This window comes from Merops nubicus, unplaced genomic scaffold, assembly GCF_000691845.1.
Source record: "Merops nubicus isolate BGI_N331 unplaced genomic scaffold, ASM69184v1 scaffold2463, whole genome shotgun sequence".
NCBI lineage: Eukaryota > Metazoa > Chordata > Aves > Coraciiformes > Meropidae > Merops > Merops nubicus.
Genome location: NW_008596722.1, coordinates 1,858 through 17,496, shown reverse-complemented (window position 1 = coordinate 17,496; position 15,639 = coordinate 1,858). Strand labels below are relative to the sequence as shown.

General features: G+C 40.1%; 1 protein-coding gene across 1 annotated transcript in view; it reads right to left on the bottom strand.

Moving 5' to 3' along the window:
* The window catches only part of LOC103769263 (X-linked interleukin-1 receptor accessory protein-like 2), a gene marked incomplete at both ends in the record, with an annotated part of 153,801 nt that extends 139,160 nt beyond the window's left edge, over positions 1-14,641 (bottom strand). Inside the window, 2 exons of the mRNA XM_008936447.1 lie at positions 1,385-1,571; positions 14,368-14,641. Coding sequence (XP_008934695.1) covers positions 1,385-1,571; positions 14,368-14,641 — 461 coding nt within the window. The remainder of the gene's footprint in view (positions 1-1,384; positions 1,572-14,367) is intronic.
* Between the last annotated feature and the right edge of the window lie 998 nt (positions 14,642-15,639).

Below are 15,639 nucleotides of genomic sequence, written 5' to 3'. Positions count from 1 at the left end.
GGTTGGACGTGCATCCCCCTTACACTGGTTTCTGACCCATGACAGCTGAAGATTATTCCTGCCAGACTATTTGTGCAGGCTCTTGAAAAAAAAAAGAGACCTTCAGTGCTCTGATGTTCAGTAATACCTAGGTAGAGAGGGCAAGAAACAGCTTTTCTCTGGTAGCCTCTTTTCTTCAAGATTTCAGACCTAACTGAATACATATATTTTATGTATGAACAGCACTGAAGATATCCACCCATATGCTGAGAGAAACTGCTTCAATGGCTGAAAGAAAAACTTTGTTTATACTAACAGTGGGTTATGGCACACATCTTGTTACTGTGAGATAAAATATGTGAGATTTCTGCAAAAAAATAGATGACAACTTTTATAATTGCTCTTTTCTGATGCAACCTGCCAAGAAGGAAAAAAAATCTGCAGCTCTGCACATATTACGTATTTCACATAAAATAACTATCTTTAAAGAACATTATTAAGGTTGGCAAATTAAGCACTCAAAATTTGGGATTTAACTGGTTTGTATATTTCTGTCTGCGTTACTCAAACCAAATTGGTCCTAAACTCATTCCACCTTCATTCCTACAATCCAAACTCTATTTCTCATGGACCCCTCTGTACTACTCCTCTTGCCCAACTATTTCTTGTTCTGACTCTCAGCTCTTTATTCTTCTTCATTGTTTCCTGCAGCAATTGAGGGCTTTTGAATATATGATTTTGCTGTGGTCTTGGTGCTTGATGTCTGCCTGACAACCTACATATTAATCATTCTCCTGTTTTCTTGAGGAAACGCATCCGCTGCTGAAAGTGGTGTGTGATACCTGACAGGCCCTGGAGAAGGTACAACCAGCCAAGCTACTTGCTGAGCAGTAGAAGTATCTAACAGATCTCAGTTAAAACTAACAGTCTTCAGTAAAATTACACAATGAACTTCAGTGAAAGTAAATGCATCTCTGTGAAATTACCAGATAGACTTCGGTAAAAATTTAACAAGCTTTGGTGAAATTACCCAGCAGACTTCATAAAAATTAGCTGGGTAGCACTACTGAAGCTGGCAGTGCTGATACACCTTTGGCTCCATTGCAGGTTGCCTCCCTTTGTTTCTACTACAGTACCAGGCAGGGAGACATCCTGGGAACACGGTACTGCTGTTAGTCATGCGACCTCTTGCTCAGAACATCCTCATTGATGCTGATTTCTGTAGGACAATGACTATGTTGGGTAGCTTTGCCTGCACTTTACTTCTGTAATACTGGGAGAGCATCCTCCAGACCAGTCACAAACAACTGCGGGCTCAGAAAAGGCCATCTCCAAGCCTCAGACTGGAAACAGTGGAAGGCTTGCATTGCTTCAGAACAATAAAAGTTAAGATCGGAATAGTTACCTTGTACCACACCACATCTGGCTCTTGACTGGCTGTTTTGTAATCCTCAATATCAGGACAGGAGATTGTCTTTCTCTTAGTGACTTCTGATTTTTCCAGATATCTGATCTTGCTGTTGTAGCAAAGCCCAGATTCATTCTCAGCTACTGTCAAGGACATGGACACCTTCATGCAATATGTCGAGTTTCTGCAGGGACAGAAAGATGTTTTCATTTATCCTGCCTCCTTTTTACCATGTTTGTTTCAGCACAGTAAGTTTGTTTGTTAAGCTCTCATCTTTACAAACACTCCAGGGACACATTCAAACACTGACTGCCATGTTGTGCATTTCCAACACAAAGGAATTACTAGAAAATGTAAAGGTTGATTTCTGATTTACTATGAAGAACCCTGTAGAAATTCTGCTGACAAGAGATCTAGCCCAGCATAGCAGGTCTTTAGAATTTGCAAGTCTACGAACACAGGAACCTGTTGGCATCGCAAATGTCGGTCGGGATACACTGTCCCGTCTTTCTCTCACACCTTCAGCAGATCTCACTCCAGTATGCAGCACTATACGTTTGAGAAGAAGGGTTATGTGCTGGATCATGCAGGACATCGTGTGGGAAGAACTCCTCTCCCTGAAGGAACTGCTACATAGGATCCTATGGCATGTGATACTATGGTGGGCTGACCTGGGCCAGCTGCCAGCCACCCACCCAGCTGCTCTCTCACTCCCTCTCAACAGGACCAGAAGGGGAAAATAAGATGAAAAAGCTCAAGATAAAGACAAGGAGATCACTTAAGAATTACTGTCATGGGCAGAACATACTTGACTTGGAAAATATTATTTTAATTAATTTCACATTAAAGTAGTTTTAGGTGGTGTGAAAAAAAAAAAAAAGTAAAACCTACTCTTCTCATCTCATGTTTTTACTCCACTCCACTACCTTTCTCTCCCCAGCCTCGAGTCCTGTCAGCCTCATTGAGGGCTCGGCCCTGCCCTGAGGGGAACTGTCAGGAACCAGTGGAAACTGGCAGGAACTGGCTGGAACCAGCTGTGTCTGGCACGGGGAAGCCCATCAGCTCTCCCAGAGGGGCCGTGAGCACAAGCACCCCACGCAGATACACAGGAAGTCAGATTGGGGTTACAAGGGTACATTTTGGCCTTAAATTATTGAAAATGTAATCCCTTAGCGCTTCAAACCACGGCCCGCTCTATCTGCCAAAGAGCCCTGACAGTTCAGTCCAGGGGAGTGGACTGGGAGCTATGTCTAGACTTTCTTAACAGCAGGGGAGAATAAACACAACCAGGCCAGCACCTGTGCCTCACAAGGTGAAAACAGGATTAAATTAAATTCCTTCAGACTTGCATCTTTAACAGAGCTATCAGACACACAATAAGAAAGCCCTAAACTGGTGTTTGTCACGGTGTTCCTGTGAAGCATTTGTACTTTGCACAGGATCGTTACAACTCAGCCTGCCAGCTTCTGCCCTTTGTTGGCTCTGATGGCAAGCTACAAAGTACACATGACAATATAATGAGGCTCTTCCTCCCATCGTGTATCATTTTGTCATTTTAATTGACTACCCCACAACCAAAAAAAGCCTGGAGTGAAAGCGAAGTGCTGGGTGGTTCCTCCCCTCAAAGGGAGCTGTGGAGAGCCCTTGCAGGAGTTGCTACTGCTTTGCTACCACCTCTTCCATTGCAGCTTTGCTGCAAACTGGTTTAGAGTTTTGGGGTTTTGAGGCACAAGGGTGGCATGGCAGACAAAAACTGCCCTGTGCACCTGGAAAGTGATTCATCAGTCAAACCCTGATGCTAACGATGCTGGTTGCTCACTCCTTCCAATTAGACTCATGACAATGCTTTTAATTTAAAAACAGAAATTAAAAAATAAATCCAACATACTCCATAAATCTTTTCTTATGCAACATTTAAACATGTCACTCCATCAACTGAGCCTGTAGTTAGGAAGAAAATAAAAAGGTCTATAGGGATACTTCATCACGGCTCTAAGTTTCATGTTAAACACGCCCTCACAAAACACTGTGCAAATGGCTTCTTGTCAAAGGTGTGCCATGAGCAAGCATCTGTGAACAGAGGCATCTGCAAGGCAAATCCCATTCAGGATTTCCATCCAGGAACCTCCCATTCAGCAGAACCACAGATTTCCCCCTCCCTACTCCCATTTCTTCAAAATGTCACCTCTATGTTTATGTAATAAAATCAGTGGATATTTTCTCTGTCCCTCCCCTTGGAGTGGAAAGGCTCACTTTTCATACTGACATCACGTTTCAGTTAAGAGGCTATAAAAAAGTCTCAATCTCACAAATGGCAAAAAATGTATTATTTTACCTGAAAGTCCTCTGGGCTGAAAAAAAAAATTCATCATTTTGAGTGGGTTTTTCAGAAATACTTAAGGAAACTTAAGAAAATTTTCTCCCAAACTACTTTTTTTTTGTTAAAGGATTACCTTTTTTGTAAGAAAAAACCAAAACATATTCATAAAGTTTTAATGCTTCCTAGTACAGTACTGAATATCCACAAAATATGGATACAACCACTCAGTATAATTGATAGTAATTAATCAGTAACGATTATTTAACTTTCCTGAATGACTACAGGTACTACTGAGTGCAAATAAGGTCACATGCACTCAGTAACAAAGATCCAGGCTAATCAAGAATAATGACTTTGAATAGCTGTCCATTACTTGGTGTTATTTAATAGTGCTGTATTTTCTGCTAACAATCTTGCATTATTTAGATTGTATTTTGAACAGCGCTGGAGGCTACTTCTATTTAAAATGATTCCTGGAAGCACAACCTAAAAATGTAGCATTCTTTTCATTAGTTACAATTAGAATTGAGTAGAATTGAGCAAACTAAGTGCCTGGTGAGTACTATCACTTTTGTTCACACTCCATGACCGAGACAATAAATCTATTCAGGCTCATGATGAAGAAAGCCCTCACTAAGCCAACAGCAATAGACTTGAAAGCTTGATGAATGCTTCTTCACCAGCCACTCATGTTAGTGCTGCTGCTGGTAATTCAGAAAAGGACAACTTCTGCAGGAGGTCCAGTGAATGAAGCAGAAGCCTTCCCTCAATCTAGTCAGCTGGAAAGAACAGTTAGAGTTCAGTAACGTGCTCAATGAAAGAGCAGTTTGACCCGTCTCAGTTTTTCTCAGTTTTGAGGCAGAAGTCTGGGAGCCAAGGTTTGTGCAAGACGCGAACGATTGCTCCCTGTGCAAGGCTGTTCCCCAGGACAGTGTGGATTTCATCACTCAGTCCTCAGAGCAGGTGATGGGGCTGTGCTCACTTCTTCCTGGAGACTCCCATGGCTACCATTTTTCTGTCAGCTCAGCTGCTAAGAAACAGAGCTTCCTAAAATGATACATTCCCTTTGTTTTAAACAGAAGATCACCATGGAATTGACCGGGTTTGTTCTACGTAAGAATTAGTAGATGAACCTGTAAATTTTTCTACACAGAAAAAAAAAAATCATTTGAATTGTAATGTGCAGAAAAACGTGTGTTTGGGTTTACTGGTACGTGGGAACGTCATGGAGCTTGGTGGGGGAGGTCAGAGCTCCCAGCACTTTGTGGACTGGCAGGAAAGGTTACGTAACCATATTTAATGAGGAAAGCTGGAACACAAGGACAACAGATAACAACAGCAAAGCTGGTGGCCCAGATATTGCTGTCAGAATTGGTGGCTGAAACAAGTTAAAAGGAAGAATCCTCCAGGTGGGTGAGGAAGATTCTGGGTGGCTTCAATTGGTGAACTCAATATTAGGAGGCCAGGGAAGAAGAGTTGTAGCTAAGTAGAGAATGCTGGAAGCCAAATGACCCTGACAGACTGCAGACAGTCCACTTTCCACATGTAAAGAAGCCCATGAGTCTGAAATTAGGTCTTTTAATAATTTGGGTTTTTTTTTCTGAAAGGTTTCCAAATCATTCAATTTCTAGGGGAACTGATTTCCAACAGTCTCCTACAGGGAATTTCTACAGGGAATGGCAGTGACCATATGAGGGAAGGAAAGAAGGAATCACTCCATAGTACAAAGAAAAAAGATTGTCTTGTATTTTCACACCAAAACTAAGATTTGTAATTCCCTGTTTCAATGGACTAGTTATAAACTGGGCCTACTCTCTCAGCTGCAGTTGTGAAGAAGTGTTTAGCTTTGCCAGAGTTCACAGAGCAGTTTCCTTTGTTCTGGTGGCAAGGCGTTTGTAATCCCCAGGCCACCTGAAACTGGCTCTGAACCACAAACTGAAGCCAGCTTAGAATCCAATAGAAAACCACAGGGAAACCCAAGGGAGTTTAACAGGTCTCAGAACAAAAGCAAGCAAAACTGTGAGTTTGGCTTGGTTTTGAAGCAATGACAAGAGGGAAAAAGGAAGATACAAAGAAATGGCTAAGAAGGACATTTGAAATTGAAGTGTCAAACACTAAATTATTTTTCATCTTGCTTTGGATTCAAGACAATTCATCTACAGCTGAATTCAAATTAGAGGCAAGAGTCAAAACTTTGCAAAAAAACTTTTCTGGCATTTGTGCTTCTGCTATGTAAGGGTGGTTTGTTAACAGAGTTAAGTAAAACAATTTTGACTCTGGTAGGCATGGAACCTTCCCCCTTGTTATCAATTTTCTTATAAAGAGGAAGGGGGCAGCAAAGTAGTTGAGTGCTTGAGCTCTACTAGATAAAGAAAAAAATCCCTAAATTTGAAATTGCATGTTTATACAAGATTTCCACCCCCCTTTTTTTTTTTTTCTTTTCCCCCTTTCAGGTTCATTTTTCATTAAGTGTTGGGGGATTTTATTACATTCTAAGACTTTAGTCCTAGATCTGAGACTATGGTGGTAGATCCAAAAGCTGGGAAGTGTATCTGTCAAAGCAGTGCTCAGGAACAGCACAGCTCAGAGTCAGATGTCTCCCAGTGGCTCTTTTAATGACGTTTTCACTGACTTACTGAAATACTGATGGCAGGACTGTATAGGTCAACCCACACAGTCATCTTGGCTTGTTCTGAGTTAAAGCAATGTCTGAGAGACAACGTCTGAGAGCCATGTCTGAAGAGGAGTAGTTCAGCAGACGGCTGGCACTGCTGCAGTTGGTCCCTGAATCACAGGCCCAGAGGTGCAGTGGTTCTGCAGCACGTGTGTGGGGTACCTGTCCTTGGCACAACTCCAAACACTCCTGCCTTGCATTTTGCGTCTTCAGTGCTGTTCTAATTGTAATTCTAATACCAACTCCTGTGCATGATAAGGAGAAATTCTAACTCTATGTTACCTCACCTTTAATGTCTGACTGGTCTTCAAGATCCTACTGGTAAAAGAAAACACCACGGAAGTATGATCTCAGAAAATGAAGTGCTAAAACAGCACGATGTTACAAATTCAATGTTCTTGCATTATCTCTACTGCCTTTAGTCCTCCAGCAGAGACCTATGTTGTGAATCCAGATAGAGGTGCCATTCAAGGCCTCATTCCCTTCAAGTAGAAAAGAATTATTTGTGCTGAGCTAACCCATCACTGTTTAAGAATTTTTATTCTTTCTGTACTTTTGTCTTAAGATTGAATCACTGCCCAAGACTCACTAGAAACACGATGACAATTTGAGCTTGACTAAAACATACTGCACGTCCCAGAGGCCCTTGTTTTACAATGAAGAAAGGCTATTCCATCACTATTCAAAAGAAACAAGTTCTGAGCAAAGTCACTGAAAGACTCACATAAATAACAGCTTGAAAAACAGACAGCCAGGGATGTCTCCTCAAGTTAACCATCAGGAATAGAGTTCTCACCAGAGGCACTTAAAAGCAAGACCTGTACTCCTCACTGTGAGTTTAGTCCTGCTTAGAGAAATTTCAGGCTTCCTGTATACTGGGACAGAGAAGATGATCTTTGGATCTGGCACCTGGGTACAGACTCTCACAGCTGGGTCTCTCTTGCCAAAGTTTAGAACTACAGTTTAAAAGAAAGTTGGACTTCAGCTATCATCCTTATTAACAGGGAAGCGTTACACAAAAAGTCAGGATGTGCCTAGTATGTAATCAGTGATACAAACAATAACAGCAAGGCCATGATTTGAAAATTCAGGGATAATCTCTAGTATCATGATGTTTCTTCCATCTCTCTAAGGACAGTAAGTGACAGCCAGCCTGCTCTTCACATGGTTAAGGGTCAGAAGGAGCTATTCCTTTTCTGGTTGCCTTCACACACACATGCACTGGTCCTGTTCTGCATCATGACAGAAGCAACTGATAAACAAATACATCACCAGTCAGTCTACAACAGAGACTACTCAGGCACAGAGAGAAAATCTGGCATTTAAGTTGAAACCACATAGATCAACAATGTTCCATAGTTTTGGGTTTAAGCCTTCAAAAATGTTAGTTATGAATATAACTAATATAAATGAATATATGAAAATATAATATAGAAAACAGAAGAAATGCAGAAGCCAAAAGAGCACCAAGTTATCTCAGCATATTACACCTAAGTTCATAAAGTATCTAGTCTCTATCAGCTTCAGCACACCCTGCCCCAGCAGGAGAAAGCCTGCAGTTGGCTGGGTTTGCTCCCAGGGAAAATTCCTTCCTTGCCCTTAGGAATGACAGGGTGGCAATTTGCCCTGAAGTTTGCTACTGCAGATGACTAAGCCCATTTCATTTATTTCCTAATAATTTCCTATTAGAACTCTGGATATTACTGTTAAATTATATTGTCTTACTGAAAACCCCCATCACATATGACATAAATCTTAGGCACAGGGCCAACTGCTCCCACAAAAGTATTAAGAAATCCCCTTCCAATAATTTTGAATTTCAATACTCAGAGAACACCAAACGCTTTCTCCTTTATTTCTTCCAAACAACACGGTGTGAGAATTAACTTCTCTACTCCCCTATGCTATTTCTATTAGACACACAGCACACAGACCAAAAGTTGTGTTCAGAATACCCTTCAGACTTATCTGCATTCCTAAACCTCACTGATTTTGTTGCTTCAGGGAATAAAACCTGTGGAGCACATCCTTCTTCAGGCATGGAAGTCCTGTTTTGCAGATGCAATGAGGAGAGGCCAGCCCCTCTCAGTTTGGATACAGGCAACGGAGCACCTAAATCAGTGGGTCAGTGGGTATACACAGAATACTAGCATGAAGGATCATGAAGGAATGTCCTTATGCCAATTTGCACTCAGAGCTGTCTGAGTCCTGCAGCTGTGTCCTCCTGGATGTGTCTTCCCTTAAGTGGTTGCTAGAAAAGAAGTGATCCTCCAGGATCACTTCCCAAATACTGGTTTAACTTCCTGTGGTTCTGTCAGTCTTGTACTTTGGGCACGATGGATTTCCTCATGAAACCTTCCATTTATCTGTCCATCCACAGGACACATAAAATATTATCTATGGATATGTTACAGTTACAGATGGCTTGATGTGGGTTTCAACAAGAGTGGTACCTGGGTAAGCACATTCTCCTTCAATAGTTATTTGGAGAATAGAAGGGAAATGAAAACTCTCAGCGTGATGGAGAGGAGATGGCTAACGACGTCATTTGGAGGAAATAAAGGAGAAACTGTTTGGTGCTCTCAGAGTATTGCAAATACAAAATTATCGGAAGGGGATTTATTAATACTCAGCAACATCTTAACATCTCAGCAACAGGTCTACTGCATGAGGAAGCAGTCATCCCCCTTCGCATCCTCTCTACCAGGCAATGTCTGAAGCCCACCAGGGAAGGCAGTTCTTCCACGAGCAACCAGTGACAGTGAGCTGAAACATCACTGAAGCACTGCAGCACATGGATCTTTTGCTTCGACAGTCTGTAGGGACTAGAAAGTTTTGTCAGTCATTTAAAAAAAGTATCTAAAGTTGGGATTTTGATATTAGGAAAACTGAATGATACACAATAAATATTCTTATTCTTGTGAATGCTGCAGCAACAGGGAAATCACTGGATGCTCTCTGACCACAGAGCAATGTGGCATTTCTGCTTGAAGTCCTGACTGTTCCTGCAGCTTCTCATCAACAGTAAACTGGCTTTCAGAAAGACAGAAGATGGATATTTTCTCTTTTAAAGCTTTAGAGAAGGAGGGTGAGGGAGCAAAAATATAAATATCACCAGGGAAAAGAAACAAATCTTTGTCTTTTAGCAACTGTAAGTGTCAAAGGACCAGACAGAACTGATTTCTCTCAATAAACACAATGGCATCAAAATGATTTGCAGGAGCACCATCAGTTTTTACACAATTTTAGATAGAAAAGTAAAGGCATTCTGATTCTACTTTCCTCTGCATTTTCATAATGCCAAAACACTATATTGCAGTAAGTTACACTTTATTTTATCATGAATCATACTGACTTTATATCGTATGCGCTCTAACATTGTCTCCAAGTATTGAATACCATATATCACAGGGGGTTTGTTTATACAGAATCAATCACTTTTAATGTGGGGAATGTCACACACTTTTAATGTGTGACATTTAATGTTAGTGTCATACAGAGCCTGGGAAGACTATGCCATGCTGAATCCAGGCACCTGCTCTGAGTATGAAATTCAGCTGGCTTCTGCAGACAGGCCCGGGACAGCACAGCCGTGCAAGCTGGTCATGTATCAGTGTGCAAGTCTGGGAGGTAACTAGGAGATGTGTAATCCATCAGCTACTCAGATGTGCTCCTCCTGGGCATTTGAGGATTTAAGACACTGGCCCATTAGAAAGCATCGTCTTTGGAACTTTTCAGAGTAAGGCTGTGGGGAATAAAAAGCACTTGCCAGTGAAGCATATAGAAAGAGGTATCCTAAACTAAACTGGAACTAAAACACTGCTTCAAAAAGATTTGAGACACTAAGTCACCTTTGTGCTGAACAGCTGAGCACTGAATAAAGCCAAAGCACATGAAAACGAAACATGTTAATGTTGAAACACATATTGTAAGACCCGTGCGAGATGGCTGCAGAGAAATGGACCCTACCCCTGCACATTTTCACATCATGATTTCATCCCATTTTCCTGTTTGGTCTCTGTTTGGACCTGACAAAAACTCTTCTCTCCTTTTGCTGGCAAGCCAGACTTTCAGTGCTCAAAGAAGAGGTGCAGCTTTTCTTGGGGTGACAGGTTCGTACTGCAGTCCAGGCTGTAGGCATTTGAAACAAGTTCCTCAGCTCCACCTAACACTCACTGCTGTGAGAGCACAAAGGTTATGCCACAAATGAAATTTTACTGGCAGCCCCTCCAGGCTGTCTTAATCTGATTTTGATTTGCTGATCATATGCTCCACAGATATTCATAAGCCAGAAGGCTTAAAATCTACTATCAGTGTATTTTATTACTGCTCAGAAAGTAATATCTCAATATTCCACCAATGGCCCTGCCAAGGTTTGATTCTTCTGTGCATGTCCACAGCAATGCTGCTCTCCATTAAGATCTGTGTAGACAGGGACAGAGTAAGGGGAAAAGGATATGCAGACTTCCCAACCTGATTTGTTGGCAGTTCTCTGGCATCAAATGCTGGTATTAAAGATCTGCAGGCTTATTGCCTCATAGGCATTCAGAGCCCTCACTCCCTCCTGCATCCTGGACAGAAATTGAGGCTTAGATCCATCAGCCAGACTGGAGACCACAAACCTCCAGCTCCTGCTTTCCCTGCACTCCCTCAAGGCCCAGACTTTCTACCCTCCTGATTCACATTATTGGAATTGAATTATTTTACTTCACCAACAGTCAATTAACAGCAAGTATGCACTGATGTTTTACTCTTAGTGGTCTTGTTCATGAAGCGCTTATTCAGTACTTCAGTTTATTTTGGAGCTGGACCCAGCTAGAAGAAAGGGCTCCAGCAGTAGTCCCTTGCTAAGGGCAAAGGCACAGAAAAGGCACCTGAGAAGGAAGTAGATCCATGGAATTCACATGGATTAGCTAACACAGCTCAACCCTGCACTGATTTAAAAGCCCCTGCAGGATCAGGAGCCCTTAATAAGTTATAGCTATGCTTACGACTGGAGAAAATTAACACACTTTGGTCTGCATCATGCATTTGGTGCTAGCCCAATGTCGAAATGTATTGTGAGAAGAGAGAAGTAAGTTTTAATGCAACAATAATTTCCTCCTATTATATGCACACACCTCTCACGGAACAATGTCTAATTGGTTAACAAAGGAGAAGCAATTTTTAAATTATGGTTTCAGACTTTTTCAGCCTGGAGGAGCAATTTCTTTCACTAAGGCTCCTCTAATATTCCTTCATTTTATTCATATTACAGGTTCATTTACAAAACAGGCATTATGATCATTGAAATGACAATTCTGTATAAGAAAGAATTAACTGATGCATTTAATTTTTACTCAACTCCAAATCACTGTCATACCAGCCTATCCTCCCCCTGCTCATAGCCATCCTTTTCAAGCAGCTTCTGAAAAATTTCTTCCAATTGCTTCAAAGATACTCATGCTTTCAGCAATCAGAAAAGGCAGCTTCTCCAAAATCAGGGCATTTTTTAGAATTCTGAAGAACTTTTTCAACAAATAGGACATTCAGTGAAACATGCAGTTGTCATTTTCCCCATACAGTTTTCTTAATTGCCAGATTGTTTTGATTGGGGAAAAAATAAGAATTCTGGGGAGAGTGAATTAGCGAAGCTGTCACTATTGTCCGTGACACCCTTTATGTACAACTTGCTGAAAACCTGCGGTGTTCAATTCCTTTCTCTCAGAGAAGATCTTCCCAGCTTGAGACTGTGCCCCTCCTTTCAAGCCATAAACTTCTTCTGGGACAGGGAATTCTGTCTCCCCTTAGCCTTAGCGCCACATCCAAGCATCTCACTCCCTTGCACTCTTTTGCACAAACAAGTATCAATGTCAGAGAGAACAGTTCTAAGGCAAGAGACTTGTGCTCAAATGCAGCACACCCTCGCCACTGGGACATTCAAATGTGGGTTTCAACCTCTGGGCAGCACAGTGAATTATATTAGGGCTTCCCAAGTCCTTGGTAAGTGGCTAGAAAGGCATTTAGATTGGAGTTGCTTCTGATTTTCTGTTAGAGAACCTAAATGAAAACTTCTTTGTTGCTCAACACTTCAAAAGTTTTATGTTTAACTTGAACCAAAAGCATTTTCCTCCCCAATTTTTCTCATTCAGCTACCAAATCAAAAGACTCGACTACACATGCAACCCTAAGGCCAGTGTTGCACACTCATGGACACAGTCACCTATTCATTTCCACTGCACTCTATTCATTCAGTCTACAAAAGAAGGCATTTGGAACAGAAATTGTTAGTTTCTAGAAAATAACACAATTTTTCAAGAACTACTGCTCTCATTTATGACCTCTCAGTTCTCACAATGCAGGTGATCTTGGTCAGTGACCAAACCACACACATCTGCTTATTCTCCTCCAGAAAAATGGATTAATAAAGCTGAAATCACACAGTTAATGGTGTGGACAGTCTACCACAAAAGTGGGATCACATTTCAGAACATTACATCCCACCTAATTTTAACAAATTTAAAATAAATTGATATTTCCTCAGCTATTTTAAGCCATTTAACATCTCATAAACAGTAACAGCGAGGATAAATTACCAAATTGTTGGAAGAAAAAATTAATTCAGTAAAAGAAGAAATATAGCCTTTCATATGTAACCATTATCTAAATATTCTACACTTCAAAATAAATCTGAAAAAGGCAAAAATACCTGTAAATATATAAGGAAGTTCTAGCCAAAACAGGAAAACTGCCTAACTGAGAAGGAAGATGTTACTGCTGTGTAATGCCTCCCAAGAAGCATGCCATCTGAAAATTAGGAGGATGCTTGAATAATTGAAGAACTTGTCCATTTGTTACCAAAAGTACTTTATCATGTAAATGAGCAAAGACTTTCAAAATGTCCTAGAAAAAAAGTATGTCCCCGAATTTGATCCAAGATAATTCTTCATTCTTCCCATAGGATCTGCTTTAAAATTTCCAGAAAACTAAACTAGTAACTTGACTATCACAATAGTGGCTTCTTGCAAAAGTACAAATGAAAGTACAGCTCCACTGAAGTTCCAGTAGTAGCATTCTCCAGGTTCAAAATGGATTGAAGTAGCTGAGACAGGGCACCAAAACTTAGCAGAGGTGGAGAAAGAACAAATTCTTGGCTCTGAACGTAATTCAGAAACTCTGCTGTTATTTTGATGCAAGACTTTGATATTATATTCCTTGAACTTGTGCATAATTTTAGTAAGGAACAGCAAACAAGGATTAAACAAGCTTCACTCTCTGAAACTAGTTTAAAACCAAATCACATAAAGCATCTGTAAACTCCTTTTAAATCAAAACTGGATCATTTAAGGAATATTTATTCATTAATTCGTAATGAGTCCTCCTTTTTTATCTTCTCTTTTTAGGCATAGAGTTGACATCAACATCGACATGATGGAAATCACGAGCTCCAGCACATGCTTAATTTAAGGCTCATCCAACAGTTCCAAAATACTTCTGAGACATGCATTTCAGGGCCTTACCAAACAAGGTCTGCCTAGATTTATGACAAATCGTAACTGTACATCAAAATAAACATTTCTTCAAAGCCAGACAGAACTGTAACTCCCCATGGCCTAACCCCATCAGAATAATTCAAACTGTGTCTAACCTTTGAGTAACACAGAGGATTTGAAAAAGAGCATTACTTAACCAAAGTACTTTATGATTTAAGAAGCATCCAGTTCTGAATGTTTAGGGAAGATTGAGAATCTGCAAATTATAGACTTATTAAAAAAAAATAATTAATTGAAAGCACATCTTTAATTATAGCTATTGGAAGAGGTAACTATAGTTACTAGGGAAACTAATTTTGAGACAAAGCATTATGTGATGTATATAATTATGAGAATAAAAATAATGAGCATATATTAACTGGAAGAATTTCTCAATCCTGAGAGCTAAATTTAAACATTTTTTTTAACCAAGACAATCTATACATTCTGAGTTAGACTTTAACACAATACCCACCTTAGAACACAGGTGTAGAAACCACTGTCTTGCAACTCAACCGAGTGAAACCATATTGAATCTTCATCCTTGCTCATCCTAACTTCAGAAAATATAATGGGTTCTTCTAAATCTCCTTTGTTTTTGTACCACATGAGCCTAAGACCTGTGCTTTGGGCCATGCTATAATTAGTTCTGATATAGCTGTAGAAAAGGGCACATTTCACTCGGACTGGTTCACCTGCCAAAGCCATGTATGTCTTGAGATCCACTGACCAGTCAATGCAACCATCAACTGAAAGCAAAACAATAACAGAGAAGTATTAGATACAGATATATTTCTTCAAGATAGTGAAAGGCAGCTTGTGAAATGCAATGCAATAAATTAAAAGAAAATAACTTTTTTTTCTAGCAATGTGAAAGGTCTGGAGCAGCTATTGGCAATTAAAAGGTTTTATTACACATCCTTTTTAGTTACATGTAACTGTGAATGTGGAGGCAATAAACAGAGGACATTGGGCCTGCTCAACTCCATTTCTTTAGAATATCATTACCTTCATCCCCAGAGCACTGATTCTTCCATAAATGAACCGAGTGTTTTCACCTCAGCCACTTGCTACCTATGCAATCAAGCTTAATACAAGAACTGTACAAATATGAAAATGGATCTTTGGATGTTCTGTTCAGCAAAAATTTTTGAAACTGTTTTCTTGATACTTCCCTTTAGAAGTGAACATAGGCCAGATAGTTTAATAGAAAATTACTCTCCCTACATTTTCTTTTCCCATTATTTTAAATCATCTTAGTTGCAATATGATCCTAGAAGATGCGTGCATACCCACAAATAACCCCCCTACATGTCAGAAACCTTTTAATTCAATCTGTTTTATTGCTGGAGAAACTGTAAGCCTGAAAGTCAACCGATAATATAACCAAAGAAAAGACTCCAAAAGCAGATCATCAATAGGCAAACACACTACCTACAATTAATAGACTTGATAAGATGTGTAGGGCTTAGAATTTATTGATCGTATTGATCATGTTCAACTACACGTAAGTGGAAAAACTCTACTCTTTATGTAGCTACCTCAAATTCAACCAAGTAAGGTTCAAGTCACCTCTGCATTTACAGTATCAATTCTCAAACTCTACGTGTTAGATACAAGTCTCATACACTCTTCACTTCATATACATCTTCAACAGCATTCACTCATTTAGTGACATTTTTATTTACTTACTTAACAAATGTAGCAAGCTAAAATTTCTACATGTGATGGAACATCAGATCTAGTC